The sequence below is a fragment of the Podarcis muralis genome, chromosome 14 (genome assembly GCF_964188315.1).
Source record: "Podarcis muralis chromosome 14, rPodMur119.hap1.1, whole genome shotgun sequence".
Taxonomy (NCBI): Eukaryota; Metazoa; Chordata; class Lepidosauria; order Squamata; family Lacertidae; genus Podarcis; species Podarcis muralis.
Window position 1 is genome coordinate 43,151,795 of NC_135668.1, and position 27,871 is coordinate 43,179,665.

Here is a 27,871-nt window from a genome sequence, read left to right on the forward strand (position 1 = left end):
GCTACTCATCTGCAGAGGGCTAGCCTTCAAGTACATTCTGAGGCACTGCACATTTAAGTGAAATTGTGTATATTGGGAACACCATTGAAAAAAGCCTTCAAACACCTCAATAACTCCCTCAAAACTTCCTCGCTCAAACTCCAACTCTCTACAAGTCTCAAAGGTTGGTGCAAGGGCTCCTGGGATTGCACTTGCAAAGGCTCATGAAATTGCTGGATGCTGTTTCTGTGCCATTTTTGCCGTTTTCAAGTTCTTTTAGGGCTGTTCTTGCCCCTTCTCATGCCACTTCTGGGTTTGCGGCGACATGTCCGTGCGCAGTTGCACATGCCCAGAATATGTGTAAATGAGGAGTTGCCTGTATTTGATACACGCTTCTAAGAACCTGAATTCCCACTTACAAGAATTTGAAGTATTTCTCTCATCCTAAACCCAGTTCCTACTATATTAACATTCCCTGCTTGGAATCGCCCACCCTGCCCCTTTCAGAGCTTTGATAAGAACAGTGTATGCATGGGCAATTTGTTGGTTGTTTGGGTGCAATGATGCGGCAATGACTTTGCTTAGATGCTTCAAGGGGTATCCTGCATCAGAAAGGAATGCTGTGTGAGTAACAGAAAAAAATGGGTTCAGAAGCTGACATGACTCTACTGGAGGCAGGGATCTGAAGTTATGAGGACTGTGAGCCTGAATCCTCCCCACAAGTCTGACCTGTGGGGTGGGGGAAGGTATATGTATCTGAGAGAGATTTTGTTTTAAAGCGGGAATGAAGAGGTTCAGCAGCCCAGCAAATAGGTTGACACGTCACTAATCCACAAACATGTTTATTTAATGCAGGTGGAGATTCAAGTGATCATAGGAACATAGGAAGTTGCTTTATAATGATACAGACCCTTGGTCCTTCTAGCTCTCAGCCAGTGTTCAAAACTCCCATTTCATTAGAGCAAGCAGTTTCTGAGCTCTGGGCACAATACTGCACTGAAGATTTCAGATTAAAACTGTAGAGTGGAAGGAAGGAGGACCTTTTTTCCAGCTACTCTTTGAAGACTGGAGATGAGACCCTCTTCAGAATATTGGGGGCAGGGGAAGGACTAGAGTAGACCTTGTGAAAAACGAACATAATATTTAATCTGCAGTTCGTTCATTTTCAGCTTTGTATTGTTGTTGTTAAAAAAAAGCACGCCTAGACATTCCGTTGTTGCGCCCGTAACCTAGGTTTAAGGTGCCGTTTAGCTCCTAGCTTTCATATCTCAGTTTCTAACATTGCTCTCAGCATTATCTTGATGGGCAGTGGCTCTCCAGGAATTTAGGCAGGTCTCTCGGTCATACCTAGAGGAGCCTGGGAATGAATGCAGGCCTTCTGGGTACAAGATACGCTACCCTTCTCCAAATGTAGGGAACACTTATACCTCACATTAAAGATTTCTTGTCCTGGGAAAGTTAGTGCATATGGGGAAGAAAGGCAGTAGCCTTGACTTCTCCCTGCTTTGTTGCCAGCTTCCTATGTGTGGTTTTTTTCAAGTTTGTGTGGGGTGGTGGTGGTGGTGGTAATATGGTTTCCCCCCTTCTGAAGTGTCACAGCAATCCCAGAAAGGAGGAAGCAGACCATGATGTTTTGAAAGGGAGGAAGAAAGATATACAGTGGTACTTTGGTTCTCAAACGCCTTGGTACTCAAACAACTTGGAACCCAAACACTGCAAACCCGGTAGTAAGTGTTCCAGTTCGCGAACTTTTTTTGGAAGCCAAACGTGCTCCGTTTTGAGTGTTACGCTTCTGATTTCAGTGCCACACTTCCGATTTGAGTGTTACGCTGAGATCTGTTTTTGCTATTTTGCTTTTTTTGTTTTTGTGACTCTGGAACCCAATTCAGCTACTGATTGGTTGATTGCTTTCATTTTATGGATCAATGGTAAAATTCATGTTTGCTTGCTGTTTTAGGGGTTGTTTTTAAAAGTCCGGAACAACCATTTTGCATTACTCTCTATGGGAAAGTGCGCCTTGGTTTTGGAACGCTTTGGTTTTGGAACAGACTTCCGGAACGGATTAAGTTTGAGAACCAAGGTGCCACTGTACTTGCTCAGATCCCCCTGTGACAACGGAGATGGGGTGGAGAACCTCTGACCCAGGGGACAAATGTGCCACTCCCAAGTCTTTCTATCTGGGACTCTCACTAAGCCATCCACCCTCAATGGCCTTGCTCCAGGGTCACCCCTGGTGGTGGTTGTTTTGCTTTTCCCTGACTGCAGTGATAGAATTGTAGAGTTGGGAATGACCCCGAGGATCATTTCATCCAAACCCCTGCAATGCAGGAATGTGCAACTGTCCCATGCAAGTATCGAACCTGCAGCCTTGGCATTACCAGCACTGCATTCTAACCGAGTTATCCAATTTTTGCATGGCTGGAATGTTACCTACTATAAAGCAACACAAAAAAACAAGGGTTTTGTCACCCACCATCTTGGATTTTGATGAAACTTTGTGTACACCCTTCCCTTATGCTTGAAATAATAATAATAATAATAATAATAATAATAATAATAATAATAATAATAATAATAATAAATTTATTTATAACCTGCCCATCTGGCTGGGCCTCCCCAGCCACTCTTGGCAGCTTCCAAAAAAAAAAAAAATTAAAATACTGTAATACATACAGTATTCTTTCAGTATTTCAGTAAAATACTGAAAGAAACCCCCTTAATTTTCCCCCCTCTACCTCAAACAGTTTTAATTTTATAGCATTTCAAAGTTTCGTGAACTCTGCGTCTCTGTCCCTCTTGAGATCCTCGGCCTTTTATTATTATTTATTTATTATTTTATTTATTATTATTTATTTATTTATTATTAAATACATTTTATTCCCCCCCCCCCCATAACCAGTGATCAGATCTCTTTGAAATTTTACACAGAGCTCAATAACATGATGAGGATTTCAGGGGGGAAACACACCAGCACTCAAAAAAATGAAAAACTTACAGGTGATACTGAGGCTGTGATAAGAGGCTGGGTCAGTTTTGCCTCTTGTGTGTTTGCTCCCCTTGAGGCAGTTGCTAGTCGCCCCAGGGCATCATATGTTGAGGAGGCTAGTTGGTTGTCCAGAGACCACATTCGACTGGTGCCATGTTTAGAAGCCATGTCTGTGTGCTGAGGACTGACAAAAGTCAGCACTTTTTCAATTGCGCCTGAATTAAGTTGTGGAAACGGCTTGCAAGGGATGGAATGATGGCGTTAAAAAGGGATTATTCGGCTTTTTAATTCATGGAGGATGTTCATGGATCGGTCTGTCAAGGGTTGTTAATCATGACATTTGAATGGAACTTCCCATACAGAGGCAGCATCTTTCAGTTCCAGGTGCTGGGCATAAACAGCAGAGGTGCCGTATTTTTGTGAGTGTCTGGGGACAATTGGGCAGCTGCTTTGGAGTCTAGAATGCAGGTGGGAATGAACCCTTGTCTGATTTAGCAAGGCAGTTCTTACGTTCTTAATACTAGGGATCGTGACCTGTGTTTAGATGTAACAGTAAGCCGTGGTTCAAGCAGGTAAACAAACTACAGTGGTACCTCGGGTTAAGTACTTAATTCGTTCCAGAGGTACGTTCTTAACCTGAAGCTGTTCTTAATCTGAAAACCACTTTAGATAATGGGGCTTCCTGCTGCCGCTGCGCCGCCGGAGCCTGATTTCTGTTCTCATCCTGAAGCAAAGTTCTTAACCTGAAGCACTATTTCTGGGTTAGCGGAGTCTGTAACCTGAAGCGTATGTAACCCTGAGGTACCACTGTAGTTCAATGTGTCATCCAAACGGGAATGACATGAGATTGATAGTTTGTTCCCCTGACATGCCAGGATTGCTACCCAGACTTAAATTAAGATTTGTTACTGGAGTTTGGATTCTGGATTTGGATGCCATGCTTAGTGATGTGAAGGCCTAGGAAAAAAACTCCACCCCACCTCACTTCAATTTTTCTTGGGTTTTTTCCCCTATGAGGGAATGACTGTCAAACCACTCTGGGAATTGTAGCTCTGAGAGGGTCTCTTAACAACTCTCAGCACCCTTGACAAACCACAGTTGCCAGGATTCCTTGGGCGAAGCCTTGGCTGTTGAAAGTTGCATGATACTGCTTTAAATGTGTGGTGCTGATGGGGCCAGAGTTTAACTCTTAAAAGCTCATCTTGTCAACCTTCTGACGGTGTAGGAAATCCTGTACTATAGCATCCTGGAGAGGTAGCAACTCAGCCTTAGGTTAAATCCTCTTAATGTGGGAGATTCCACCAGCTTCCAGCGTAGTCTTTCCTACTGTTGAACAGCTGTTGCTGTTGAGAAGGTCTTCCTAATATTAGATCAAAGTCCTCCCTATTGTAGTTTGAACTCATTTGTTTGGGTCCCACAGAAAGCAAATCTGCTGAATCTGTGAGAGCCCTTCAAATGCCATATTTGTTTGAACTGTAAAAGGGCAAAAATGAAAATCTTTTAGTGTTTATTCCGGAATGTAAAGTTGGTTGCAAACTGGGTGGCACAACACAGCTCTCATGTTTGCAGACCTGACTCCGGAACAGTTATTCATGATTTTATGGTTGTAATCTCAGGAGCACAGTATAAACCTTTATTGATTTTAGCCAGGCTCACTCCAGGCTTCAGCTGCTGAAAGGAATAAAACGACTGTCAAAGGCGCTTGCTGCCTGCATCCATGCGTTTCTGCTCATATAGATGACACCTCTGTTTTCATTTTTCTTACGAACAGCATCAACAAAAGATCGAGAGCATATTGGAGTTTCGGTGGAATTTCATTTGCTACGGCAAAGTTGGAGACACCCTGGTCTACTGCCGAGTCAAATGTTTCTTTTATCAAAGCGGCAGTAGTTGGGATCTTTCTCTAGTGCAATGGGCAGGTGTCTCTGTGACCCCCCCCCCCCGGTGTTGTACTTCATTAACTGCAGCCAACATGGCCGGTGGTCAGGGTGATGATGGGAGTTGTTGTGCAACAACATCTGCAGGGCATAGCTTCTTGCTGTGGAGTAGCAACAGTGCCTTGCCCATGGGCTTAATTGGAGGCATCTGACTGGCCATTGTGGGGGAACAGGATGCTGAACTAGGTGGACCTCTGGTCTTCGGTATTAAGTCTGCGATGGCCCATTTTGTTCATGTCATCAGTTGATGTTGGAGTGATAAAGTACTATATACACTTCTTAGAGTATAAGCCCATTGAAGACAGTGTGACTTACATTGGAGTAACCCAAATTCTGTGGTCTAAACCACTGAGCCTCTTGGGCTTGCCGATCAGAAGGTCGGCAGTTCGAATCCCCACGAATGTGTGAGCTCCTGTTGCTCTGTCCCAGCTCCTGCCGACCTAGCAGTTCAAAAGCATGCCAGTGCAAGTAGATAAATAGGTACTACTGCGGTGGAAAGGTAAACAGTGTTTCCATGCGCTCTTGTTTTCGTTACGGTGTTCCATTGCGCCAGAAGCGGTTTAGTCCTGCTGGCCGCATGACCCGGAAAGCTGTCTGTGGACAAACGCCAGCTCCCTCAGCCTGAAAGCCAGATGAGCGCCACAACCCTATAGACGCCTTTGACTGGACTTAACCGTCCAGGGGTCCTTTACCTTTTACCTTTATTACACCACAAGTCTATGTTAATATCTCCCGAGTGTTATCTTAAAGAGTACACCCATTGACATAAATGGGACTTTAAGTAAGACCAGATTTGAATCCAATTCTGCCCCGTTCTTTGTTTACTATCCAACCTGAATAAGAGTTTCCCCTCACTCCAAAAACCTTAATTCAGATGTTCAAAAACTGCAAATAAGAAATAAAGCAAAATACAGATAACAAATAAAGCAGGTTTTAGCAGTGGTACCTTCCTATTTTAGATACGTACATCATGGTTTTTAACCCAGCAAAGTCTTGTCATAATGAACTGTGGGTTGATGGTGCTGCTGTTTATTAGCATAAGATGTAAAGCAAAACCAATCTAGTCCAAAGCCTCCATCTCATAAAATATCTGGGCGATGTACCACAATATGTATGCATTTAAACATAAAGCACCATTACAAACAGCACAAGATCGTCATTAAGATTGCTGGCTAGTTAGCAAAAATGTTCTTCGAAGGGATTCTTGGAAAGTGAGGGTGCCTGCTGCATCTCTGCAGGAAAAGCATTTGACACCATGGAGTTAGTGACGCTAGATGCCTGACTTCCGGTGGAGGTTGGCTGGACCTCTTGTATCATGGGGGACAACTAGTAGGACTCAATCTGCAAAATCTTGGGGATTGAGCTAGGATTTTAGGATTGGGATATTGTATGTAGGAAACATTTAGAACCTATGGATGATACACATTTTGACCTTTATTTGTTCCAGTTTAAAATACGGAGGTTGTTAAAATACAATGAGATTCAAGAATCAGGTTGTTCATGTGGGGTTTTTGTTTTTTTTTAACAGATTGTTTTAAAGTTTATTTTTAAAACCCTAAGTAAGAAAGGTTCATCTGCTGAGCTAGGATCTTATGTGAGAAAAATCAATGCATCTTTCTTTGGAGAATGATTGAGTATGCTGAGGCAAAGAAAGTAGCCACAAGTCCGGAGGAGAGAAAAAACCCCATGTTGCAGTGGATCATTAAAGGCTATTTAAGATCAAAACCACTTTCTAGTCCCATTTACTTCAAAGGAGACTCCAGAACTGTAATTTAAAAACCACTGGGCTAGATTCCCAACTGAACATTAGTCGCTGGATCAGGCCCAAAGGTCCATCTTGCTCTGAGTTCTGGGGTTTGGGGAGAAAGTAAGAGTGAAGGCCAAGTGAGGATTTCATCATATATTACTTTTGAAACTCAAAAATTTAATTCTGCATATGAAACACATGCAGATGATATGATTAACAGTGTGTGGATAACTATTAATTAGGGCTGTGAGCGTTAATCACTAGACAAGTTCATGGACGCTCTAGTTAGTTAACTGATAGGACCCAACTGTAATTGGTGGGGCTGAAGATAAGGGCATTTGATTCTTTTTGAGGCTGGCTTGATAGGGATTGTAAGCTCATTGGGGCAGCGCCTGGGTTTTTGGTTTTGTTTTGGCTGTTCTTCTCCATTGTGCCATGCCTATTGAAGTTACTATGTAGTAATACCACAGCTGGAATACTGCGTCCTGTTCTGGGCACCACAATTTAAGAAGGAGATTGGCAAGCAGGAACGTGTGCAGAAGAGGGTGACCAAGATGATCAAGAGTCTGGAAACCAAACGGTTGAGGGAATTGGGGATGTTTAGCCTGAAGAAGAGAGGATGGAGAGGATATGAGATAGCTATCTTCAAATATCTCAAGGGCTGTCACATGGAAGAGGGAACAAGCTTGTTTTCACCTGCTCTAGAGAATAGGACCTGAACCAATGGATTCAAGTTAAAAGACAGGAGATTGTGGCTAAACATCAGGAAGAACTTTCTCCCAGTAAGAGCTGATTGACCGTGGAACGGTCTCCCTCAGAAGGTGGTAGACTCTCCTTCTTTGGAGGTTTTTAAAGCAGAGGTTGGATGAACATCTGTCATGTACAATCTAGTTGAGATTCTTGCATTGCATGGAGTTGGACTAGATGATCTACAATTTTATGATTCTGTGAAATGTTAAAAATGACCCTCTGAGGTGTTTATTATTAAGCTGTATGTTTAAGTCATGTTTCCTTTAGCCTCTCAAAAAAGGCAATTATTTATGTTGACTTAGTTTAAAACCAGTAACCCTTTTTATAAATCTAACTGTTGTTTTAAGTTGCTCCTGTAAGATGTTGTAACTTCAAATCCACATGGTGCTAGCTTTTGAAGTGTTTTAACTTTTATTGTTTTGATATTGCTTGCAACCACCACCACCAATTCAAAGGGGTTTTTTTGCTCCTCTCCTGGTCAAGTACACAGCAAACCACAGGTATGATGGCACATATTTTTCCCCCTTCCATCTTTCAATGGACTACGTTGGAGTCCAGTTGAGAGTCCAGCTCCCTCAGCCCCAGTTAGCAATGATAAGAGATGCTGTCCAAAAGATCTGCATTTTTTTAAATATAAAAAAATGTGTTCATCAAGTTTTGTACAGTCTAAATCTTACAATAACAACAAAACAAACACAGGTCTCTTGCTACAGAAATGAGGAAAAGAAAGAAAGATGGCATCACATTAGTTTATCGAATTGCTCCAGAAATCTACCTGTATGGCTACAGGTGAGGAATTTATAAATGTGAGAAATGGAGACCATGGTAAACACATCAGGTTTATGGGAGCTACATGAGGTCAGTGCTACCACGCTGCTTTTTTTTTTTTAATGTTTAAATGCAGATGAGCAGTCAACTAAAAAGCAAACATTCAATTAGGTAAAGTCTTAAAATAATAAGACTTTGCTCAGAAAAGGCGTATAAGTCATGGCTTACTGAGGACTTGGAGGGGCAGTTAATTTTGCCTGCATGTTGACAGCAGAACCACAACTTGTTTTGAAACGAGAACGACAACACAATGATGCATTCCACCCCAGGAGAGTCACGTGGTTCGTTTTAAAGGGACTGCAGGCACCTGGCTTGCTTCTATTCATCTTACTGTACACCTGAGGCATGAAATGATTTCATGACCGCAGGCTCTGGTTGGGTGTGATTCCTCGAGAAAGTAAAAGGAAAGGGGTTGGTTTGTTTACCGAGCTGTTGGGTGTGAGCTCTGCTGTTAACATAAGTCAGACGCCAAACAGGGCATGACCTAATACAAAGGCCTTGTGAAATCTGCATGCGGATGGGTTAAAAGTGAGAAGGGCTGGAGGTGCAAAGTTTTAGGACAGCGAAAAGGCGCAGAAACAGGGAGATCATTACATGCTCTCTTAACCAGCAGAGTGTAATTGATTTTGTTTTCCTTTTTTTCTCTTCATTTTCTTGATGGCCACCCACTTGGCAATTTTTAATGCATGTTACCCATTCTCCTTTAATCTGTTTGCAGAAGCTCTGAAAGAAAAATAGGCCGTGGGAATGTAGTGTAGCTGCAGCCAATTCTCCTATCTGTTCATCACGAATAAAAATTAGGCAAGCAAATGTCCATCCACCTACTCAGAGGGGCAGGACAAGAAGACGTGGGTTTTTGTCTACCGGGAGATGGATGGAGGCTAAACACTGGAAGGAACTTGGTGGTTGTAAGAGCAGTTCAACAATGAAAGATGCTGCATTAGGAGGTGTGGTGTAAGTCTTACCCCTCTTTTAAAAGAGCTGCATTGGTTGTTCCAGGTCCATTTCAAGGCCCAGTTCAAGATGCTCACATTAGTGTTTAAAGCCCCAAGTGACCTAGGCCCCAGATATTGGAAACAACACCTCCTTCCCTACAGGCCCTCTTGGGTGTTAAGATCAGCAGGGGGGACTCTTGGTATTTCCACTGCCCTCAGAAATTTGTGTGTTGGCGGCCCAGAAGAGGCCATTCTCTGGCATCCTCTCAGTTATGAAATTCCCTCAGTACAGAGGTGGGTCTGGCACCTTCAAAGTACAGTTTTCGGCGAATGCTGTTTATCTTGGCCTCTGATAACTGAATTGTATATTTTTAGGACCCACCCTACTTTTCTGACCTGTTCCTTTTAATCTGTTTTCAGTGCTGAGTTTTACATTGTTCTTACCTGGCCTGGGGCCTGAGGGTGGGCAATAGATTGAATGACTAATAACGGTAATACCCCTTGGGCATCAATGTTGCCCTGCTTAAACTGAAACCTGAACTTCAAATGTCATGAAATGAGGTGGTAGAATCCTGAGGTATTCAAACTGAATACATTTTAAAAAAAATACTACTTCACATTACAGTGGTACCTCAGGTTAAGTACTTAATTTGTTCTGGAGGTCCGTTCTTAACCTGAATCTGTTTTTAACCTGAAGCACCACTTTAGCTAATGAGGCCTCCTGCTGCCACTGTGCCGCCGGAGCCCGATTTCTGTTCATATCCTGAAGCAAAGTTCTTAACCTGAAGCACTATTTCTGGGTTAGCAGAGTCTGTAACCTGAAGCGTATGTAATCCAAGATACCACTGTATACAAAAAACAAAACCACCCTTCAAGAAGCCAGCTAGGGAGAGATTTTCAATTTTAGTCTCAAATATTAACTGGTGTTCCAAATAATATGATTATTAGCACATTCTGCTACCTGGTTCCCATCAAATTCTGCTGCACATAGAGATCCAGCTTGAACATAATACCCTAGAGCATTTTGCATGCTGGCCTACAGCTGTGGTTCGCAGGCAAAGATCAGTAGTCATGGGTCTTTCAGGGAAGCTTATCTCCCCTGTTGAGTCAGAGGTCATAGCTCTGTGGTAGATAAACTGTTTTTCATTCCATAAATCTCAATCCCCAGCTTCTCCAAACTGGGGAAAACCTGCTGGCTGAAATTTTGGAGAGCTCCTGCCTGTTAGTGTAGAGTAGACAGTAGTGAGATGGGCCTAAGGGTCTTACTTGGTGTAAGGCACTGTCCTAGCCTATATGTGTTACTAAAGGTAAAGGTAAAGGGACCCCGATACAGTAGGGACGCGGGTGGCGCTGTGGGTTAAAGCCTCAACGCCTAGGACTTGCCGACCGAAAGGTCGGCGGTTCGAATCCCCGCGGCGGGGTGCGCTCCCGTCGTTCGGTCCCAGTGCCTGCCAACCTAGCAGTTCGAAAGCACCCTCGGGTGCAAGTAGATAAATAGGGACCGCTTACTGGCGGGAAGGTAAACGGCGTTTCCGTGTGCTGCGCTGGCTCGCCAGATGCAGCTTTGTCACGCTGGCCACGTGACCCGGAAGTGTCTTCGGACAGCGCTGGCCCCCGGCCTCTTGAGTGAAATGGGCGAACAACCCTAGAGTCTGTCAAGACTGGCCCGTACGGGCAGGGGTACCTTTACCTTTTACCATTAGGTCCAGTCGTGGCCGACTCTGGGGTTCCGGCCACTCATCTCGCTTTACTGGCCGAGGGAGCCGGCGTACAGCTTCTGGGTCATGTGGCCAGCATGACTAAGCCGCTTCTGGCGAACCAGAGCAGCGCACGGAAACGCTATTTACCTTCCCGCCGGAGCGGTACCTATTTATCTACTTGCACTTTGACGTGCTTTCAAACTGCTAGGTTGGCAGGAGCAGGAACCGAGCAGCGGGAGCTCACCCCGTCGCGGGGATTCGAACCGCCGACCTTCTGATTGGCAAGTCCTAGGCTCTGTGGTTTAACCCACAGCGCTACCCGCATCCCTTATATGTGTTACTAACCGGTGGATTTATATTTCAGAAGTGGGGGGTCTGCCCCCTTTATCTGCATTAGTCCCAGCAGTCCTGGGACAGGCTTAGGTGCAGTCTGAAACCTGCTTTGTTGTTGTTGTTTAGTTGTGTCCGACTCTTCGTGACCCCATGGACCAGAGCACGCCAGGCACTCCTGTCTTCCACTGCCTCCCGCAGTTTGGTCAGACTCATATTTGTAGCTTCGAGAACACTGTCCAACCATCTTGTCCTCTGTTGTCCCTTTCTCCTTGTGCCCTCAATCTTTCCCAACATCAGAGTCTTTTCCAGGGAGTCTTCTCTTCTCATGAGGTGGCCGAAGTATTGGAGGCTCAGCTTCAGGATCTGTCCTTCCAGTGAGCACTCAGGGTTGATTTCCTTAAGAATGGATACGTTTGATCTTCTTGCAGTCCATGGGACTCTCAAGAGTCTCCTCCGAAACCTGCTTAGCAGCACCTAATAAAAAGAAATCTCTCTCCCCACCCTGTTCCCATCTTAATGTAAGACTGTGACTCTGTGGCTGCAGCACCCAGACTGTCTTTTCCTCCCCTTCCGTTCAGCTTTGTTCAACATCCGGCCTGATGAAGAGTTCTGGAGAAATTTCAAGCCCGCTACCTGTTGTGGCATTTGGGTTGCTCCTAAAAGGTGTTGGCTGCCCATAGATTTTTGGGTGCCCCTCCACACACGTGGCCCCGCCCCATCCTTGACCCAGCATGGCTTCTTTTGTCTTTTTTCTCAAGTTATTGTGTCTCTTTTCGTAGTCTTGTAGAGCTGGAAGGGACCCTTTTAATATTGCTTTTCATGCAGAAAACTCCCAATTCTGCTATCTCCAGATGGGGAAAAGTTCAGGTACCTGGTTTGGGGAAAGACCATGGAGAACTGCTGTCAGCCAGAGAATAAACTAAACCTAAACCGACTGTATCAGGAAGCAATTCTGCCTTCTGCAATTCTACTTACATGCAAGTAATTTGTTGAGAGTTGGCGGGGTATAGCGGTTAGCTTGTTAGATTAGGACCTGGGAGACTAGGGCTCAAGTCCTCACTGAGTGACCTTGGGCCCGGTCACTGCCTCTCAGCCTAACCTACCTCACAGGGTTGTTGTTGAGATTAAATTAGGAGGGAGGGAAAACGATGCATGCCACGTTGAGTTCCTTGGAGAAAAAGGTGGGGGAATGAATGAACAGAAAGATAATAAGAACAGGCCTCCTGGATCAGACCAACGGCCCCATCTAGTCTTAGCATCCTGTTCTCACAGTCACCTTAGGCAACTGCCTTACTCTGAGTCACAACACTGGTCCATCTTTCTCAGTATCGAATATACTGGCTGGCAGAGGCTCTTAAGACCATTAGCAGATCCCACAGGATCAGGTCAATGTTTTTTTGTTTGAATGCTGGTTTTAATGTCCGTCTGTGTTTATTTGTTTAAAATAATGGCAGGCTGCATTGAGGTGCCATGGCAAAAAAAAAAAAAAAAAGCAACCATATAAGTAAATTATGCAGCTAGTAGCTTCAGGGGTTGAGCAGGGATTTGAACACAAGCTTATTCCAGCCCTAATCTTTCTCAATTGTTCAATAGTCCATCCAGATTCACACCCTTTGATCCTTTTAAATTATGCTTCAGTGCAACTGTGCTTTAATCCATACTATTTTTAGCTGCATTTTAATGATTTTCAGAAGGCTTTTTTTGCTGTTGATGCTGTTTTATGTGGATATTTGTATCAGCCTTATTTGTATTGCATTATTCTGTTTCATAATAGATTGCTCTTCCTTTTTTTTTTTCTTTTTTTTTGGTGAACTGCCCAGAGGATACGTGTGGTTAATGGCCAGCGTATAAAATGACAATAGTAATTTTTTTGTTCTCTCCATTGGCTCCTGCTTCACTTCTCAATATTTTTTTATATTTTTTTTGCTGCATCATGCATGCTTTTTATTCCGGCTGCTTTATTGCTCCAGATATAAATGATCCCGTTATCATGTTATAAACGTATCACAAGATGAGTCAGCCTTCCACCCACTTGAGGGTGATCAGGTGTTGAAAGTGTTCAACATGATGAATCAGCTCCCCAAAATCACAAGATACGTTTGAGAAATCGCAAGGGTTTGGTTTCCCCCACAAGATACATACATTCAGGCTTCTTGTTAGCTTCTCATTTTGCTTATAAACTGCTACCAAGTTGTCTCAACTTTCCCTATGAAACTTCTGTGCATCAAGATAATCAGATTTGAGCCCACAGCCAGTCTCAGCCGGTTGCATTCCCTGAGCATCGTCATGTTGAAATTCCCCATTTTGCTGCAAATGGCATTTTTGCAAACCACAACATTGATAATAAGAGCTCTTAATGCGCTGGCATCTCGCTAATTTCACTCCCATCTCTTTCCCCGCATTTTAGCTTTCGGTTGCCTGGCCAGTCTCTTCAACTGCTTCATTGTCTTCCGATAAGCAAAATGCCAAGTTTTCTATCTTTGCTTTTTCTCATGGCCCTTGAACCATGTGGTTGGATTATTTAAGGAACAGGACATGTCTGGATGCAGTCCCAGAGTCTGCAGTTGTTTCAGATGCCACTCTGAAAGGTTAAGGCTCTCTGTAAAAGATTGGTTCTGCAACAGAGAGGCTGAAAAGGAAAAGCCAACGAGTTGCTTCTTGTTCTCAAATTATTTGAGGGTTTTTTATATTAAAAAAGTCAGAAGAGTTTATAGTTTGTAGAGGCAGCATTGTTACTGCGCAGAGGGGGAACTGCAATCATCAAATTTATGCTAGGTGCTGTGCAATGATAATTAAACATCACAAGGCACTGCCCTCCAGGCTTTCATTCTGAAAATCTGCCAGAATTAAAGTGCACCTTCTTATATATTTCTCACATTTATATCCTATTTTTTCTTCTTCCAAGGATCTGAAGGCCATGTAAATAGTTCTTCATCCTCCCAAGAATTCTCTGAGGTGGATTAGGCTGAGAGATCATAGTGGGACCATGGTACTCCAATGAGCTTTATGAGGATTTGAAACTGGGTCTCACCTGTTCATGTTGTAACTATTACTGTATACTATACTGGCTTTCTAGTGTGTGCCCACCTCCTGTTCGACAACTGAGGTCCTGTCTTCTCCACTCCACCCCCGATCGTACGCAATTTTGCCCCTCCCCCCCGAAAAAGTGCTTTTCAGGGCTGTGATCTTGCACAGTACCCCAAAATGCATATTTTTTTTGCGCTGTGTGTGAAAAAGTACTTGTGGGGGGAACTGCAGTGCGAGATCACAGCAACCAAAATGGCCTCTGTACTCTTCTGATAAAAAAATGGGAAGATGGAGCCCTGGATTTTGGCTTCAGGGTGTTCGAGGGCATAGGATGCTTGCGTAAATAGGAGTTTTTTTCAGCAGCTGGTGGAATGCCAACGCTGATGGAGATGCTGTTGTTTCAGCAGAGAGGGCATTACACAACACTGGGGCCACTGGTGAGAAAGCCCTGCTTCTGTGTTAACTACAAGCAGATAATAATAAGGCTGTGGCAAAATCACCTGGGTTGCATTAGCCAGTCATATTGCCCTTAGCAGGCAGTGTAGAGCAGGAGTAGGCAACCTAAGGCCCGGGGGCCAGATGCGGCCCAATCCGGCCCGCGGATGGTCTAGGAATCAGTGTGTTTCTACATGAGTAGAATGTGTGGTTTTATTTAAAATGAATCTCTGGGTTATTTGTGGGGCATAGGAATTTGTGCATATTCCCCCCCCCCCCCAATATAGTCTGGCCCACCACATGGTCTAAGGGACGGTGGACTGGCCCACGGCTGGAAAAGGTTGCTGACCCCTGGAGTAGAGGAAGACTGTTTTTCAGGTACCCTAATCCAGGCTTTGTATGCAAGTAGCAGAATCTTAAAACTGGGATTGATGGCTAAGAGGCAGCCATCAATTTGATTCCAAATTGATTGCAAATATCCTCTTCTGTGCTCAACTGAATTGTGCTAAAAGTATCTGCTGTCCTCCAGTCCTTCATTATATTCTTCTGAGCCTAGAAGGCTTAACAATTTGCTCAACATTGGAGGCTGAAATGTGGAACAACCTGGATGGTTCTACAGAACCATTTTTATTAAGCACAGCCTTTTTATTAAGACCAGCATTGCAGTATCAAACACTGAGGCATGCCTGGATTTCAGTTCAGTGATATGGACCAGTGGAAAGATGCATGGCTACTGAGAATTTTTGAGCTGGGTTCGATAAGCTTTGGTTGGGATCCAAATTGCCCTCTATGATTGCTGAATATACTTCTCTGCATCTTGGAACTAATGAACACCACTCCTGAGGGTGGTAGGGCAAATGTGGGTGCGATCTCATTCATGGGAGTGGAGAAAGTCATCATCTTGTGAGGATCAAATATATAGCCCACTTTCAAGGCTATATTGCAAGGAAACACAGCAGTGGATTTTGGTGATTGTGTTTCATGCACCATAAAAATTACTGAAATGTTGTTAACACAAGGCAACTATTTCCCACACACACAAGGTGTGTGTCTTTAGGTTTCAAACCTCAGAGCCCATTTAATTCATAGAATCATAGAATTCATAGAGTTGGAAGAGACCACAAGGGCCATCGAGTCCAACCCCCTGCCAAGCAGGAAACACCATCAGAGCACTCCTGACATATGGTTGTCAAGCCTCTGCTTAAAGACCTCCAAAGAAGGAGACTCCACCACACTCCTTGGCAGCAAATTCCACTGTCGAACAGCTCTTACTGTCAGGAAGTTCTTCCTAATGTTTAGGTGGAATCTTCTTTCTTGTAGTTTGGATCCATTGCTCCGTGTCCGCTTCTCTGGAGCAGCAGAAAACAACCTTTCTCCCTCCTCTATGTGACATCCTTTTATATATTTGAACATGGCTATCATATCACCCCTTAACCTCCTCTTCTCCAGGCTAAACATGCCCAGCTCCCTTAGCCGTTCCTCATAAGGCATCGTTTCCAGGCCTTTGACCATTTTGGTTGCCCTCCTCTGGACACGTTCCAGTTTGTCAGTGTCCTTCTTGAACTGTGGTGCCCAGAACTGGACACAGTACTCCAGGTGAGGTCTGACCAGAGCAGAATACAGTGGCACTATTACTTCCCTTGATCTAGATGCTATACTCCTATTGATGCAGCCCAGAATTGCATTGGCTTTTTTAGCTGCCGCGTCACACTGTTGTATATAAAAAATCCTGGATGTGTAGAGAGAGTGAGTTGGCCACAAATACTGAAGCTCATGAGATAAGAAGGGCGGCCCCACTCATTTCTAAAAGGGTGTTGCTGCCTCTGAAATCTGCCTCAAGTGACCCCGGATGTGTGTTGATAAGAGTTTGTTTGTTCAACACTCTCCTTGATAGCTGTACATTGGAAATGCACACTTCCGCACTGCTATTAACTGTTTGTTTTGGAGAGGGCCCATAACTCAAAAGGTAGAACACATGCTGTGCATGTAGAAGGTCCATAGTTTAATCCCCAACTCCTCCAGTTAAAAAAAAAAAATCTCATTGGCTGGAAAAGCAGGAACTTTCAAATGCATACACACCATATCCTTAACAAACTACATTGCCCAGAATTCTTAGCGGGTGTGTGTGTGTGTGTGTGTGTGTGTGTGTGTGTGTGTGTTTTAAAGGTATAGTGTCCCATCTTCATATATTTATGCACTTCCTCAGTTCCAGGAGTAGCATTGTGGGGTTAAGTTGTCTTTCGGATGAGAGGAAACCCTCAGGACTTAAAAGCGGCCTTGGGGACAGATGTAGGGCAGATGAAAGGAAGCATTTCTTTGCGGAACACATAGCTAAACTATGGAATTTGCTCCCACTGGTCACTACCTTGCATGACTTTAAAAGTGGGTAAGTCATGAAAGCACGCCAGTGAAAGTAGATAAATAGGTACCTCTGCAGCAGGAAGTTAAACAGCGTTTCCTTGCGCTCTGGTTTCCATCATGGTGCCCTGTTGTGCCAGAAGCAGTTTAGTCCTGCTGGCCACATTACCCGGAAAGCTGTCTGTGGACAAATGCCAGCTCCCTTGGCCTGAAAGCAAGATGAGCGCCGCAACCCCATAGTCGCCTTTGACTGGACTTAACTTTCCGGGGGTCCTTTACCTTTTTTACCTTTACCAATGGCCATTAGTCATTATGGTTACTAAACACGATGGCTTGTGTATTATTTCCCCAGGGTACCAGTCGCTGGGGGCAACAGTAGGAGAGTGCTGCTGCAGTCATGTTCTGCTTCACGGGCTTCTCACGGGCATCTGGTTAGCCTCTGTGAGAACAGAATGTCAGGCCAGATGTAGCTGAGCCTTCCCTATAAGAAAGACAGTCTTATCCATCTAATCTACATTAAAGAGACAAGAAAAAAGATTCACACTCTTGTGTTTAAAGCAGTATTTCTGACTTGCCCTTCCAAAAGGAAGACCAGAGTGTTTTGTGCCGCTCACAGAACAATAAAAAATAGGAATCTCATGTAAAACAGCGTAACATGCTGTAATTGTGCCACTAAGTTCCATAAAACCCAGCTTTTATGGAGAGTTGTATGCAAATACCTGTCTAAACAAGTACATTTGCAGGCTGGCATCTCTTGGGAGGGATTGCCACGAACACCCTGTTCTTCTGTGAAGTTTACCTTATGCTGCTGATGGAAGCAGGAACAAGGCCGAATCCGTAGGCTTTCATGGGCTCTGTGTGCTTTCATATGGAAGTTGGCATTTCCTACATTATGGACAGGTTGCATAAGAGCCTTGCAAATAAGCCTGCAAAAGTTAGTTGCCCATAGAAATGTTTACTAGCCAGCCTGCCTTAGCATATCTGTGGAACATCAGTGACCTAGTAGTCCAAAACATTTCCTTCATAGGTTTTTAAGCAGAGGTTGAATGGTCATCTGTTACTTTAGCTGATGCTTTATCTGAGATTCCTGAATTGCAGGGCATTGGTTGTTGCCTTAAACCTAAATTTATTTTGACATAAATAAATGGGGTATCCTCAGGAGTGTAAAGTATTCTGATCAGTTGACTGGTGTCAATGATCATGAGTGTGCATATGGGTGGGAGAGTAAATTGTGCAGGCAAAAGGCCATATAATAACAGCCAAGCTTTGTCACACATTCCTGTTCAGAGGGCCTTTTCGGTAGTGGCGCCCGCCCTGTAGAATGCCCTCCCATCAGATGTCAAGGAAATAAACAACTATCTGACTTTTAGAAGACATCTGAAGGCAACCCTGTTTAGGGAAGTTTTTAAAATTTGATGTTTGACAGTGTTTTTAATATCCTGTTGGGAGCCGCCCAGAGTGGCTGGGGAATCCCAGCCAGATGGGTGGGGTTTAAGTAATAAATTATTCTTATTCTTATTTGTATGATTGTGACTGTGTGGAGAGGGAGAAGAAGTTGTGCTTCCTGGCCTCACCTTCTTTGTCCGCATATTCGGGGAAGTGTCTATATAAATTAGACCCTGTTGCATGTTCATAGGCTCACTCCATGATTTTCTCTTTTTTCCCCGGGGGTGGGGTGGCGGCTGTGAGAGCACATGAGAGCACTGTCAGAGCCAGAAGGTTTAGATGCACCCTATCCACTATGCAGTTGCACAGAGGTGCATAGAATATCCCCAAACAGCTACAATCTCATATCCCGCCCCCAACCTCCATGCAAAAACATGGGCAGGGGATAGAATGTCCTCTCTGTTGTGTATTTCTCTGTGATGACATCTTTTAATGGGGTGGAGGGGTCAGGGTTACCGGACAACAGCTGCAGGGTGAAAAAGAAAGTCTTTGGGCCTTTTAAATAATGAGATATGTCAGAATGCTGTGGATAGCAGGAGAGGATATATTGATGAAATATTATCCTTCCTCACTCACGCTAGTGAGTTTGTAGCAGAGTACATTCCCCTGTATATTGCAGGAAGCTAGTTGGTAGATTCATTTGAATCTCTCGAGTTAATGCATCCAGTCTAGATTGGATTTGCTCCTGGTCAATTCTCCTTAAATTCCCTCTTAAAAAAGAATAAAGACATAACAATCTTCTCTTAAAAGTAATGAGAAGTTTACTTACATTCAGTTCACAGTAGGTTCCCTGAAGGCAAGCTTTAGCTTGTAGCTACAGAAGAAAGTGTGGGTTAATCCACGTGGGGATTGAGCCCTTGTGCTGCTGCCTGAGAGCCAGCAGACAGCAAAAGTATCAGGAGAGGAAGATGGCTGTGTGACCAGCCCTTTTATGGGTCTCACAGGGTCACACTTATCTGCCTGGTCACACCGGGGGGGGGGGGGGGACCAGACCAGTGTCACAAGAAGTCCACCTGGCTGGAGCAACATCTCCCTGTGTGTCCACTTTTTGACTGCTTTCTGTGATGTTGCATCCCACAAGATAAAGGAAAATGTTTAGAGCAGGGGTCGGCAAATTGCGGTCTGTGAGCTGGGTACGGCCTGAGGGGGTCCTTAAACCGGCCCTTGGCGCCCGCTTGGTCAGTCCCCGCATGGAGCTAAACCAGTTCAGCGCACTGGTTTAGCTCTGCGCAGGGACTGACTTCTGGAATGCAGCCACAGCTTCCTATTGGCTGCAGGAAGCTCCTGCAGCCAATAGGAAGCTGCAGACACTGCCTTCTCCCCCGCCATGTCTCCAAAAGCCAGCGGGGGGAAATCGACGGGCGTGTGCATGCTCACGTGCGCAGGCGATCCAGCCTGCTGGCGGAAAAGTTTGCCGACCCCTGGTTTAGAGCATCTTCTTTACAATTAGCCATTAGGAAGAAGCAAACGTACTCTCACCTTCCAGTGCTTTGTCCCATGAGTGCAAAGCCGCTGGGGTAATTGACAACAAGAACAACAAGAACAACAACAAGTTTTTATTTATACCCCGCCCTTCCTGGTTCAAAAACCGGGCTCAGGGCGGCTAACAACAAATTTAAAACACTTTAAAACAATTATAAAAGCAGCATAAAATACAGTATAAAAACATGTATAACAATAAAATTTAAAATTCAAAAATCAATTAGATAATCTCCAGGGCTAGCTGGCTGAATTGGTCCTAATTGGACCAGCAAGGAGGCCAGGGGAGACTTAGCTGTGGGGTTTCAGAGCGGGTGATCTTCATAAAAGGGGAGGGGGAAGGGAAGAGAACGGAAATAAAAGATCAGGCTGAATTCAAATGAAAGGCCAGGCGGAATAGCTCTGTCTTACAGGCCCGACAGAAGGAGGTTAAATTCTGAAGGGCCCTAGTCTCATGGGACAAGGAAAGCAAAGGAGTGGTGCTCTGCTACGGTGAGCCAGTGCGTAGGTTCCTGGAGAGCACTTAGCAAATGCTTTGCTGCTCACTGGTCTGCTAGGACTAAGGTTTGGCATTGCATGCTGTAGGAATCCAGGCTCGTGGTTTAGGTCTCTCCAGACTAACCGCAAGCTGAAAAACAGGAAATAGATAGGCACGGCAGCAAAGAAGACCTGGGGAGGATCAAAGCAGCTGCAAGCACATTTCTGGGAGCTGGCGCATTTGTGCCAAGCCAAGGCTTGTCTTAGTGTGACATATGGCCCAGGCCTTTTCTTCCGTTGCTTAGTGGAATGCTCGCCCCAGGGAGGCCTGCCTGGTGCCTTCCTTATAAACCTTTAGATGGCAGGTGAAAAGGTTCCTCTTCAACCAGGCCTTGGGCTGATTAATATCCTATTTTATTCAAAATGTGGTTGTGAGAAGGAGGGTTATTGTTTTGTTTTTATTCTGCATTTTGTGTTTTTATATTGTATTTTTATGCCGTGTACCTCCCTGAGATCTGTGGGTGAAGGATGGTATGCAAATTTAATAAATGATAGTAAAAATTATTATTATTAATAATAAGTGCTTCTTTCCAGTGTAGCACCGTTTCAGTGGTAGCATCCCAGCTAGCCGGTTAAGATATGACTGTTTCAGAGGGTACTTGAGCCCGCACAAAATTGCTTGCCCTGTGGTCTTGTTTATGTTTTCATGCTGTCATTTTTGACTTTTATGTTTTGATTTTTATTGTTTTTAATGAAACTTGGCATACTACAGGTGAGTATGAATCCTTCTCGTAGCAAAACAGATACAGTGCCCAATATCCAACCATTCTAGAAAGAAAAAAAAGATGATTCTGTTTGGAGCTTGAGAGTTTATTCATTATGGAAATAATCTCTGGCCTCCAGGCCTGAATTGCATCCTGAAGTTTTGTGGTTAGAGCAGTTAATTTATTTTGCTTCCCTTAGTTTGGAATTTGACTCCCAAGTACTTTGCAAATAATCTGTTTCTTGCCTGTAGACATAAAATAGGTTTCCTGATATTTCTTGGAAAGGTATGTGTTCGTAGATTTTCACGGGTACAGGAATGCAGGTTTTGGTGTCCTCGGGTGTCTTCCCGTGTAGAAGTTGGGGTGTCTAGGCGACGTTTCGACGAGGTCTCACTCGTCATCTTCAGGCTGGTGCTTTCGGCTTCTTGTTACTGGAACAGAGCGTATATATATACGTATATATATACGTATATATATACGTATATATATACGTATATATATACGTATATATATACGTATATATATACGTAATTAAGTTTATTTCTGCTAAGCCACTTCCCGAATGGTAGAGCTGGAAGGGAGAGGTATAAATGATGTATATAAAACAAACAATTTCAAGGATGATTTCCTAGGAAAGTGGTTCTTGTTTCCGGCATAGAATGACTCTTTTAAAGTGGATGTGTGTAAGAGACTTAAGGTAAGGTAAAGGTAAAGGTACCCCTGCCCGTACGGGCCAGTCTTGACAGACTCTAGGGTTGTGCGCTCATCTCACTCTATAGGCCGGGAGCCAGCGCTGTCCGCAGACACTTCTGGGTCACGTGGCCAGCGTGACAAGCTGCATCTGGCGAGCCAGTGCAGCACACGGAACGCCGTTTACCTTCCCGCTAGTAAGCGGTCCCTATTTATCTACTTGCACCCGAAGGTGCTTTCGAACTGCTGGGTTGGCAGGCGCTGGGACCGAGCAACGGGAGCGCACCCTGCTGCGGGGATTCGAACCGCTGACCTTTCGATCGGCAAGTCCTAGGCGCTGAGGCTTTAACCCACAGCGCCACCCGCGTCCCAATGTAAGAGACTTAATGAAGGCTTAATCTAATGTTGGTTAATGTGTTGCTCCTTTGTAATTGGAAATATATATATTCAAATGAAGTAGGTTCTTTTAAATAAAAAATAATAATAACCAAATAAATAATAACAAACAGGGCTGACTATTTTGTTGTCTCATTTTTAGGATATGATGATCCGTCAGAGACAAACTTGATACCGCATAGCATTCACTCTGTCAAACACGGGCAAGAAAATCGTCCCAGACCTATTCGCAGGAAAAGAAGTGTTGGTAAGGAATGGGAAAACCAAACCTATATTTAAAAATTTTTAAAAAAAAAATACCACGAGGCTGGGATGGAAGGACTGGTCCTGAAAAATGAGTCTTTTTTTTAAGGGCAGAAAGAAAAATGACCTTATAAACCAGGCATAGGCAAACTCGGCCCTCCAGGTGCTTTGAGACTACAATTCCCATCATCCCTGGCCACTGGTCCTATTAGCTAGGGATGGTGGGAGTTGTAGTCCCAAAACATCTGGAGGGCCAAGTTTGCCTATGCCTGTTATAAACCCAAGGAGGACACGCCCCCATACACTTTATTATTATTATTTTCTGCTCTTTTGCACAAGCCAGTCAACTTCTAGTGGGGTAGCTCATCCAGAAAATTATTTCTTTTGCTGCAGGATGCTCATGTGGAAATGTGAATTTGGAAATGCAGTGCAGTGTCTGTTCCTTTCACTCGTTTTCAGATGAGGCGCCGGCCACAGACTGGTGCAACCCTGAGATCACGTTGGGAAGAGTTAATTAAATAATGGAAAGCCTAAGGTCTAAGCTAATGCCCAACGCAGCCTTCAACTTAACAAAATGTATCATACACAGCCTTTAACTTAACAAAATGTATCATACAAACTGCGGAGCTGGGAGGAAGTCGCTGCAATTTATTTTAAAATATTACATCAATCTTCACCCTAATAAACAGTGCTCTTAATAGGAATGTTCTGGCAGAAGCAAGGGTGTTGGAATTAAATGGGTACTAATTGACCTTAAACAGCGGTGTTTTATGAACGTGCATTGTTACAACCTGCTTGCTCTGCCAGATCAAATATAATATCTGAACTATCAGAACAGAAGGCTGCTTTTAAAACAGAGCAGAATTGCTATCGTCTGGAGCCTGTTTTGCTATCAGGTAGACCTAGATTGCTACCAGGGACTGCCCACTGAAAGCTGCACTGCTTTTGCTCTTTATTTTTGCATTTATTGTTCCTGAGTCATTGTGGACTGTGTGCTGCTTGCTTATTTATTTGAAATACCCCCCCCCCTTTAAGCCAAAACGCAGAGCTTCATCACAGCTAGGCTGTGTGTTATTTCAGGTGTGATCAGAAGGCACAAATACGGTGACAATCATTTATATCTCACACGCCTATGGCCGTAATAAAATTTTATGTTATGTTATGTTATATCTCACACAGGACAGGAAGAATAGACTCCCCTACAGTCCCATGGTGGACTTTGGAGAGATCTCCTTGGTTAGAGGATATTCTTGCATGCTATCTGTACAGTGTGCCAATATATCCTTTCGTTCATGATGTCCTGAATGCCCTTATAGGTGAAGAATGCAAGGACATCCCAATATGCTTGCAACGGTTCTTGTTTATTATATACTGCAAGAGCAGGGAGAGGGGTTCCCCCTAGCATTGCCACACGCAGACCGGGGGTCCGGCACACAGCTGGCAGGCTTCTTTCAAAGCAAAGGCGGTCGCTTATCTGGGTACACCATTTCCCCCTCTGCAGAGGAAGCCATTCCTGCCGTCTGCAAAACGCGAACCGTTATATACGAGATACCTCGGAGTCAGATCGACCCGACGTCTGCTAACTTTCTGATATGGCCGCCGTGCGTGGAGGTGAAGCGTTGCACGGGCTGTTGCAACACCAGCAGTGTGAAATGCCAGCCGTCACGGATACACCACAGAAACGTCAAGGTGAGGAGAAATGGAACTCAGGTGCAGCGGTGCGGGTGGGTGGGTGTTTTGAGGGAAGAGGGGGTTCAGCATTTTGTTCGGATCCTGTCGTTTTCATTTTCTCGCCTTGGCAGCCAAGGGAGGTTATTCGGTTGTTTCTGTTTTGATTTTGGTTATGTATTCTGTGTTTTTGTATTGTGATTTTATCCCGTGAACCTGCCCGCCCCCCCAAGACCTGCCTGTATAGGGCGGTATACAAATCGAATAATATTTTTTAAAAATCATCATCATCCGTCAGTGTGAATTCTTGTTGGTTCTCACTTGGTTACAGCTTTGCTCAGCCTTTCTCAACCTGGGTACAGTCGTACCTTGGTTCTTGAACGTAATCTGTTCCGGAGGTCCGTTCAACTTCCAAAAACGTTGGAAAACCAAGGCATGGCTTCCAATTGGCTGCAGGTGCTTCCTGCACTCAATTGGAAGCTGTGGAAACCGCGTTGGACGTTCGGCTTCCAAAAAACATTCGCAAACTGAAACACTTGTGGTGTTTGGGAGCCAAGACGTTTGAGTACCAAGACGTTCGAGAACCAAGGTGTGACACTACTTGCAGCTGATTTCTGACTGCAAGTCTCATCACCCTTCGTTGGTATGGCCAGTAGTGGTACTAAATGACTGGATGACACCTAAATTGGGGAAAGCTTCCTTTTAGTTAAACTTTATTTTTCTTCCTGGAAGTGCAGTGCAAGCAGTGCTGATGGTAAACACTTTAAAGAATAGCTAAGTGAATTAGCTGTTGTGGTGATAAATGAGGGCTCTTGCACACTTCCACTAGATATTTGCTCCGATTCAGTGTTAAAAGAGTGGGATTTCCAGGGTAAAGTGGTGGAGCAAATGGAAAACCACTTAGAAACATGCCTGGAAAGTACGGAACGAGCAGAAAACCACTCAAACCCATGCTTCCTAGGTGGGGGACAAACAAAGTGTGGACGAGCTCTGAGTGTAGTGACTTTCGGTGTGCAATGCTTTAGTTTCTCCCCCATTATAAGGAAGAGCAAACTGTCCCATTTAGCTGTTTACAAACCTATGATGCTGCTTTATGCTGAGGGCTCATCCACACTTGAGTTGGGATAGCTCAGTCAGTAGAGCATCAGAATCTTAATCTGGATGGCCCTTGTGGTCCCTTCCAACAATTCTGTGGTTCGGTTTGTCCTGCCATTTCCCCCCAGGAAAATACACTGCTTACCGCTGAATCGGAGCAAACATCAATTGGTTTTTCTGTCTGATGGACATTGGTTCCAATTCAGTGGCCAACAGCGGGTTTTCCTAAAGAAAGCAGTGGAGTGGGAGAAACAAAAAAACCTTTCGGACCCAGTTTTCTACACACAGGACAGCTGTCAGTGTAAACAAGCCCTTGGTCATCAGGCCATTTGTCTTTCTGGCTTAGTGGTTCTCCAGGTTTTCAGGCAAGGCTCTCCCAGCTCTTCCTGAAGACATTTTGCATTCAAACTTTGTGTTCTACCCGAAGTTACTACCTTTTAGAGAAACCCTGAAAATTAAAACATCCATGCTCACACTGGGAGTGTGGCCTGGAACACACTAAACAATCCTTCGCCTTTTTGCAAGGAAGTATGTAAAGAATGAAGTGGCACAGATTAGGGGTGGTGTTTTGTTTAAAAAATAAAATAATTTTTTCTTTTGTTTTATCCCCCTCTGGGGTCAGTTATGACCCCAAATGTGTAGGAATGCTAAATAGAATTATCAAGCAAACAGGCCTGATTATGCCTTTCCCACAAACTCCCACAGCCTTGTTCTTGATTTTAAATGATAAAATGACTCAGGGGACATTTTGAATGTAAAAATCCTTGTACAGTCATGTTTCCTTAATTAAATATTATGTAGGCTAAATTGGGCTTTTATTTGTGGAAATACAGTGCTTTTGATCTGCTGGTGGGAGGGAAATGTGTTTCATATATTCTCATCTCCTGGGATTTGAGATTCCTTATGGCTTGATTCCACATTTACTCATTAGGCGAAATCCATTTTTTCTGCTTGCCACAATCTATCAAACAGACATTTTGGAAAAGGAGTGGTATTTGTTTGTTAGGTTGGGCTTGGTCCCCCTGTTAACTCTATGCTGGTTCAAATTAGCACCCATTTGCCAATGTATCTGCGACACACACACACACACACACACACACACACACACATCCCTTCCAACTTCACAATTCTATGATTCCATGAAAAGTAAAACACATAAACAACAAATTCAGGAGACTCCTTCCAAGACCTGGGCAAATAAAAAAAAGCTATGAAAAGAAAGTATTCATTCAAATATATTTTGAATACCGGTGTTTTGTATGAAAGAGAATATGAAGAGGTTTGTATCAACTTTATTAATTTAATCTGCACATTTTAAGTATCAGCACATGTATAGTTAGTGCACCTCATTGGGTCAGCAACAAGGCTAGGGTCTTTGGGTTTATGAAGGAGGAAAACTGGTCATTGATGGGAGCTAGTATGTATATGTTTTGTGCAGACGTATAGCTGAAGAAGTGAATAATGCGAAATAGATAAATACCGGTAATCTGTATTATATATCAGAGAAGCAAATTTTGTACAGTAGTAAGTTCCTGTGAAAGAGCTTTATCAGTGGGGAAGGAAGTTTTTTAACACGGAAAGCTCCTGTAAAAGTATCAAGATAAAATTTTGTTGGAGCAAATGTTATTGTAGTAATTGATAAGATATTGCCTGCCTGGGTTGTTTGTCTTTTTTTGCTGTGCAAATAGGTAGGCTTTTCAGCTGGCACCGATAACTCCTTTATTTAAAATTGGTGCCAAGATTTCAATATGATAGAATGCACCTCCGCACAATGATGTTCCCTGTACATAGAAAGCCATTATGTCAGGAAGGAGACCAGCTTGCTGTGCTTTCTCATTAGAAGTGTGGACTGCCTTATATGGAGTCACATTACTGGTCCATCTACAGGAGCATCTAAACCTCTGGCCAGCAGCAGCAGCAGCTGTCCATGGTCCTGGGCACCTGCTCCCCGAGATCATTTTTTTTAGCTGGAGACATCTGTAATTGAACTTCCCTGGTTAATAGCTCATAAAATATAGCTATCTCACCTGCCCACACATACTTGGGTTTCCTTTCCTAATAGCCTGGAGATTGCTTTCATCTGATTACTTTCTTTTATCTTCTGCTTGCTTTATTACATTTGTATAAGTTCTTTGGGCAATTTCCATTAAAAGAAACCCCCACCCAAATACAATTTGTGATAAAAACACCAAAACAAAGCAAATCAATCTATTAAAACCATAACATTCAAATGAATATGTATTTTAATTAATTGATTGTGATTATATGTAAACTGTGTTACTTTTACTGTTGTTAGCCGCTCTGAGCCCGGCTTCGGCTGGGGAGGGCGGGATATAAAGAAAACATTATTATAATTAAAATTCCAGATGAAGCAAGCAATCAGTTAAACATTAAAAAGTAACAATCCAAATTTGTTGTTGTTCATTCGTCATATAAATACTTCAGTGGTCCTCTTAATAACCCTGTCCTAAATCTTCATTTCACTCTGAAAGTCTAAGGTGAAAAGATATGTATTTACTCGCCTTTGCTGAAGAGGCCATATGCATCTCCTACAGGACAAAATTCCATAGGCTAGGGTGGGGGGTGGGGTTGTACTCA

At 43.8% G+C, this 27,871-nt stretch overlaps 1 protein-coding gene across 2 annotated transcripts in view; it reads left to right on the plus strand.

Annotated features, from left to right (window-relative positions):
* Positions 1 to 27,871, plus strand: part of PDGFA (platelet derived growth factor subunit A) — a 63,442-nt gene that overhangs the window by 17,738 nt on the left and 17,833 nt on the right. For both annotated transcript variants that reach the window (XM_077918571.1, XM_077918572.1), the window contains exons 3-4: positions 22,410 to 22,514; positions 24,012 to 24,199. In XM_077918571.1, coding sequence (XP_077774697.1) covers positions 22,410 to 22,514; positions 24,012 to 24,199 — 293 coding nt within the window. The remainder of the gene's footprint in view (positions 1 to 22,409; positions 22,515 to 24,011; positions 24,200 to 27,871) is intronic.